Here is a 7,083-nt window from a genome sequence, read left to right as displayed (position 1 = left end):
CTGGAAAGCTTGAAGCTAGGACTGAGGAAAGAAATGGTTCAAGTTCATTAAGGTCAGCAGGCGCAGACGGCTCACACCATTTCTGTTCTGAGATCATAGCTTGAGGGTTCTTTCTAGTCCTCTGGAGGAGGCCTTGCTCATTTTCAAACTTTGTCCCACAGCTGCCCTCTCTTCGAGAATCCTTCCGTCTTCTCCCTTGGTTGTGTTTTCATTCAGTCAGACAGAGCTGACCTCTGTGACTGAGAAACCAGAAACCCGACTGTCACAGGAAACACTCATGCTGCAGATCAAGGGAGACAACAACAGGACAGGAATTGTTTATTTGTTTCTTTTCTGTTACACATGCCATTGTTGCAGACACTAGCAACCATCTTCTACATGCTTCTCACAAGAGTGACCTCATTATGCAGAATACATGCGTTTATTTAGTCGAAATTATAATAGATTTATTATATCAAACACTGTGAGCAAGAACATTAGTGTGAAGAAGGCTCCTTCCTCATCCCTCTGCCATTGTTATGGTCTTGGTTTATGGGAGGCAGAACCTGTTTCTTCTTAACATGGTTGGAGAACCATGCTGCTGCTATGTAAGAAGTCCACCCTTGCAAGAATATCCCAGACACGCATTCTATCTATCCATAGAGACTTGAAACATGGTGTCTCTCTCTCTCTCTCTCTCTCTCTCTCTCTCTCTCTCTCTCTCACACACACACACACACACACACACACACACACACACACACACAGAGCAGCCAATCCAGATACACTCAAAACTCACCAAAATAAGAGAGTATTGAAATACACTCGAACTTTGCTATTTGGTATGCAGTTCTAGGAACAGAGGCATCTATCTGGGAATTTGATAAATGCAGGCCCCTCCCCAGATACGGAATTGGAATTGCATATTCAACAAAGTTGCTAGTTGATTAACAAGCATATTAAAATTCAAGAACCATTGGCGGAGAGAAATATCACAGAACATTATGATAGAGTAAGTATTGTTTCATGAAATTGGCTCTAATTATATACATGTGGAATTGCAAATTTGGTTATGATGATAAATGCACTTCTTCCCATGGATCACGTTATTATCTTTTTAAAGCACTGAGCTAGAGGAAATAGCTACACTTAGGTGGGACCCTATCATCATTCTTTGTAAGAATACCAGGATTCACTCACCACTGTGGAGACACGCTACGATGATGGGGACAGAAAACGCTAATTCATAGAACCAGGCTCTACTATGCCAGGTGTGATTTTTCTCAGGCACTCTCTTATCCCTCCTGTTTTCTTTCAATACTTCAAAGAGAGATGTCTTAAAAACAAACAGAAATGACAAGCATCATCTTTAAGATGATAATGAGTGGAACATCTAGAAGAAAGAGGCTGACAGGAAGTGGTTAAGGGGACACTCATGGGCCAAGCGCTCTACCAACTCTCCCCATCTATTAAAGACACAGCCATTCCTAATACTGCCTGAGTTCGGGATAGGGGAGAAGAGTCAATCTGTGTTTACCTAAGAGCTTCTTAGTTTCCCGAGTGAAGACTCCAAGAGGACTCAGGCTCTATAAAGCGGATGCAAACTGCTCCTGGGGAAGAATGTGTAAAGGTAGCGCATGGGTGAACTTTGGAGAGCCGTGGTGGGGATCGGGAGATGAATAGGTTTGGAAGCTAGGCCTGGGGTCCATCATGTTTCTGCCAGGCATCGGCTTTGTGATCAACATCAAGTCTGTAGCTCCCTGAGCTTTAATTTTTCTGTAAAACAGAAATAGTGATGCACACACCTCTTTCCATGGTCAGGGCTCCATCAGGCAAAATCACGTTAATCTCATGCTATGTTTCTAAATATAAACTCTCCAACTCTCTTTCCCATTTTAAAATTTCCAATTGGTTTTTTGAAATTAAAATATAATTACACTATTTTCTGCTTCCCTTTCCCCCCTTTAACAACTTCCATGTCTTCCTCTTCCTCCTCTAATTCATGACCTCGATGTCTTTAATATATAAGTAATATATATCATATACATATATATCCACACATACATATACTTGTATATATACATATATATGCAAAAATATATAAATACAACTTTCCTAGTATGCTTAGTGTTACTTTGATGAGTGGGGAGAGACACAGCTCTCTGTGGGTGTAAGGACAACATTTATAATGCAGTTGGTAATTATGCCGGTATAGTAAGTGGCAGTAGGAGGTCCCCCCCCCTAAGATTTAAGACCTCACTAGTCTTGGGACGTTAGGTAGGCTTCTAGGAGCAGGCATGATTTCTGTTCTGCTGAGCAGGTCTTAGATCCAATTAGAAAGCTGTTGGATATCAACAATATTTGAGGGCCACTGTTGCAACCTGAGGGCTATCTTGTTATGACACCATTGTGTCAAAGGTGTGACAGCTGAGTAGGACTATTAGTGGCTTTGCCTTTTTTTTTTTAATTTAGAAAGTGAGTTCTGTAAACTCTGGCCTGTTTTTGTAAGCAAGCATGATTTTAAGTCATAGCTGTAAAAATATGATTTAAAAGTACTACAGAAAGGAAATCCTAGGCAGAAGATGCTCATCTTATTGCTAAGATAGGAAACCGGCAGGCTAACTTGATTTCTATTAATGGAAATATTTCCAGACAGGTAAATGGAAGGACTGAGGCTACATGTGGGATTTTTAAGGTAATGAGAAGATCCTAATGGATTAGGTTAAGACAGTGGGCTGGATGTAATAAAGCTGTAGACTTTATAAGTGGTCACATGGCCATAGAACAGAACGTGATAGATAGAAACAGAAAAGAAAGGATCTATCAAACTATGGTTCAGCCTCTACTTCCTTCCACATTTAACCATTATTTATTTGTTCAAGAGCATTGAAAATTATCAACAAAATTTCAAATATCACGATCATACTTGGATAAAAAATTAATTTCTCTTAAATCTTAAACAAGTTCTCAAGATGTAGAAAAGTAGAATTTTATAAATCTAAATAAATATCCCTATGTAAGTATTCTGATCACAACTAGTGGTACATATAATGTTTTTAAAAGTCAGAATGTATGGTAAATATGTAAACAACTGGAAGTTTGACAGATTACAAATTCTGTTAACAGAATAGCATAGTTCCCATCAACGAAATTAGCTTATCTAATTTAGATTATAAATATATTTAAAAGATTTATTTATTATTTATATGTGTATTTGTGGGCCTGACTGTATATATGAACACTGTGTGTGTGTGTTGTGTGTGTGTGTGTGTGTGTGTGTGTGTGTGTGTGTGTGTGTGTGTGTGTGTGTGTGTGTTGTGTGTGTGGTGTGTGTGTGTGTGTGTGTGTGTGTGTGTGTGTGTGTGTGTGTGTGTGTGTGTGTGTGTGTGTGTGTGTGTGTGTGTGTGTGTGTGTGTGTGTGTGTGTGTGTGTGTGTGTGTGTGTGTGTGTGTGTGTGTGTGTTGTGTGTGTATGTCTCTGTGTGTGTGTGTGTGTGTGTGTGTGTGTGTGTGTGTGTGTGTGTCTGTTGTGTGGTGTGTGTGTGTTGTGTGTGTGTGTGTGTGTGTGTGTGTGTGTGTGTGTGTGGGTGTCCTTGAAGCCTTGGTAAGGGCCAGAGCATCAGATCCCCTGGAACTAGAGTTACAGGCAGTTGGTTGTGAGCTACAATGTGGTACTAAGAACTGGACTCAGGTTCTCTGCAAGAACAAGTGCTCTTAGCCATTGAACCATCTCCCTAGTTCCCAGATTGAATCAATAACACAGTGTTCATAGTAAGGATAGGAAAAAATATCAGTAAGGGTATTAAAGTCTGGAATAACTTTGTCAACTAATGAGACACAACTGACATTTTTAGAACCTTCTATTAAACAATGGTACCAGTTATATGTTAGTTTTAGAGTCACATGGACCATTTACTAAGAAGGACCACGTGTTCACCTTGTAGTGAGTTTCAGTACATGTAAAAGGATTGGAGTTCCATGAAATATGCTTTCTGATCACAATAAAATTAAATTAAAAAGAAAAAAATACAAAGACAAAACCAAAATATGTCTGGGCTGAGCCCTCACTGATTGATCAGTGGTTAATGATGGCCCACACTGCTGTCGCAGAGGACACAAGTTCAATTCTCCCCATCCACATGTCAGGAGGTTCACAACGGCTTGTAACTCCAGCTGCAGGGGATCCAATGCCCTCTTCTGACTTCCTTGGGCTCTTGCATGCATGTGGTACACAGTGGACTCAGGAACACACACACACACACACACACACACACACACACACACACACAAACATACACACACACACATGCACACATGTACACACCATTAAATAATAAAAATAAATTAAAACACATCTGGAAAATCTTCCAACACGTAGATATTAAACAATTTAGTTCTCTGTAATTTATAAAATTAAAGAAAAATAATTGGAACTGTATGAAAAACTATAAAAAATAGTGGGATGTCAGTTGTTCTTAAATATTAGCTTAAGAACCAAAATCTGAAAATCAATTACCTAAAAATTGATTTTCAGAAACTAAAGTGAAGAGCTCAGGATGTAACTCCATGGGTGTAGTGGGTGCCTAGCATGTGCACCACCATGAGTTCAATTCCCAGCCCCAAATAAGCCAGGTATGGTGGGCCACACCTGTAATCCAGCACTGGGAGTTAGAAGCAGGAAGTTCAGAAGTTCAGTCTCACTCTGGGCCACCAAGGAAGTTTGAGGACAGTACTGGATTTGTGTGACCCTGCCTCAAACAAATGAACAAGCAAAGAGAAAGAAATAAAAAAAGAGAGAGAAAGAAATTCAGGGAAGACAAATAATTGAGTAAGTCTATCTGTAAAACTGGAAGGAAGGAAATGGTAACAGTAAGAATTAGAATCAACGGAACAGAAAATGTTCAAGCAAAGAGAGATGTGATGGCTTCTGTCTGTAATCTCTGCTCTAGGGAGTCTGAAGCAAGATCACTGAGAGTCTGAGGCCAGCCTGGGGCTACACAGTGTCAGACCAGCCTGAGGTATAGCGTGAGGCTAAGAAAGAGAGCGATCAAAGATAAAGGAGAGGAAAAATATGTAAGCAATAGAAAAAAAATCAGAGGAACTAAGGGCTAGTACTTCTAATAGAGTTTTTTTTTTTTTAATGAACTTCTAACAACAGTGTGTACTAAGAATAAAAATGCAGGACATTACTCAGTCTTATGCTGAATATAGGTAGTAATTTTGAACAAAATTTTAGCAAATATTAAACAACAACAACAACAAAAATCAGGGCTGGAGAGATGGCCTAGCGGTTAAGAGCACTAACTGATCTTCCAAAGGTCCTGAGTTCAATTCCCAGACAACCATCTATAATGGAACCGATGCCCTCTTCTGGTGTGTCTGAAGGGAGCTACAGTGTGCTTATGTATAATAAATAAATAAATCTTTAAAAAAATCAACAATATATAAAAAGTACAATTTACACCAACCAGACAGGCATTAGGGAAAGTGATTAAACAGAGTTAAAGATTAAACAGTTAATACTGTCCAGTAGTTGAAAAAGAGAAAAACTGTGTGATAATTTGAATTGACACAGAAAAGTATTTGTCAAAGTGCAGAAATCATTCATGTCAAACAAAGAAAGAACTGTTAGTGAATTATGGACAGAAGGGACCATTCTCACCTTACAGCAGGTATTCATGAAAGGTTAAAACACTGTTCTTCAAAATAAGAGACTGTGTCTGACCTGTGGTCATTTGAATGAGAATGATACAGGCTCCTGTTTGAATGTTTGGTCTCTTATTAGTGGAGCTATTTGGGAAGGATTAGGAGGTGTGGCCTTGGTGGTGAAGTTACTGGAATGGACTTTGGACTTTGAGGTTTCAAACACTGGCACCAGGCTCTCTCTCTCTCTCTCTCTCTCTCTCTCTCTCTCTCTCTCTCTCTCTCTCTCTCTCTCTGCCTCCTATTCGTGGATCAGATGTAAGCTGTCACCTGCTGCTCCATCATTACAGCATCATGCCTGCCTGCTACCATGCTTCCTACCATGATGGTCATTGGTTCAACCTCTGAAACTACGAAGTCCTCAATTTAATGCTTTCTTTTATTTATTTTTTTACTTTATTAAAATACTGAGTTTATTTCACATGTATATTTGTCTCCCTACCATTTCCACATCTGACCACCACTACTACTATGTCCTATCATAACATTCCATACATACTTAAAACCAAGTAAAGGGTGGAGTTCCAGCCTTGAAAACTAAACGGGCATTTTAGACAACACATTCTTGGCAATTGAACCTGGACAACATTTATCAAACACAGTAGGGAAAGTTCTCACTTTGCATTATAAAAAGGACAGCCAGATAGCAATTATTACAGAAATGAAGTAAGACAGAATTATTTCAAACTGTTTAAACCATTTTCTTAAAGAGACTTCCTCCACTGCCAGAGATCTTGAATAGCCTCCTGGTCAGTCATCCGGAAACAATTCCTCACATAATTAATGAACTTGGCTTCCACTTTGGGAAGAGAACCACCTTTTTCTATACTTGCTTGCATTTTTGCCTTAATGTCTTCTACAGAACTAGGTCCTTTGGGTGTTTTGGGAGTTTTTTCCTGTTTTTTGAAGGACTCTTGACCCTTTGACCTTGGTGTTGATGGTTTTAAATCTTTCCCATTTTGGTTTGATTTTTGTGCATTTTTGGCTGGGGTATCTCGTACAGATTTCTTCACTGGAACCTTTTCTTCAGTTTCCTCTTCATCAAAATCATCATCATCATCTTTATCATCCTCATCATCTTCATCATCCTCATCATCATCTTCATCAAGTTTTACTTTTTTCTGTGGGACTTTGTTACCACCTCTGGGAGTAGATCTCTTCTTTCTTTTATACATTGCCTCGGTCATGGTGTTTGTTTTGTTTGGCTTAACAGCAATTGAAAAGTAACTAAAACATAACCTAAGGTATGTAAAGTCCTGACCTAGTAACTCTGACTGCCTTTATTTACTGGTGCCCTGGGTATCCTATCCAGTATAGTAAGTAAGAAATAAAGGAGAAAACCTGAATTTATTGAAGGTATAAAATCCAAAATAAAATAAAAACAATTCAAAATAAAAATAAA

At 39.0% G+C, this 7,083-nt stretch overlaps 1 protein-coding gene across 1 annotated transcript; it reads right to left on the bottom strand.

The window, feature by feature from the left end:
* Positions 1-6,067: 6,067 nt before the first annotated feature.
* LOC116884416 (nucleophosmin-like) lies at positions 6,068-6,856 on the bottom strand. Its single transcript, XM_032885511.1, has one exon. It carries the CDS (start codon positions 6,854-6,856, stop codon positions 6,386-6,388), a length of 471 nt encoding a protein of 156 aa, XP_032741402.1. The 3' UTR covers positions 6,068-6,385.
* Positions 6,857-7,083: the final 227 nt, after the last annotated feature.

This window comes from Rattus rattus, chromosome 15 (genome assembly GCF_011064425.1).
Source record: "Rattus rattus isolate New Zealand chromosome 15, Rrattus_CSIRO_v1, whole genome shotgun sequence".
NCBI classification, from domain to species: Eukaryota; Metazoa; Chordata; class Mammalia; order Rodentia; family Muridae; genus Rattus; species Rattus rattus.
This window is presented reverse-complemented; position numbering and strand designations above follow the sequence as displayed.

Coding starts and splice junctions, on each gene's coding strand:
- LOC116884416 (XM_032885511.1), bottom strand. CDS start 6,856: ATGTATAAAAGAAAGAAGAGATCTACTCCCAGAGGTGGTAACAAAGTC.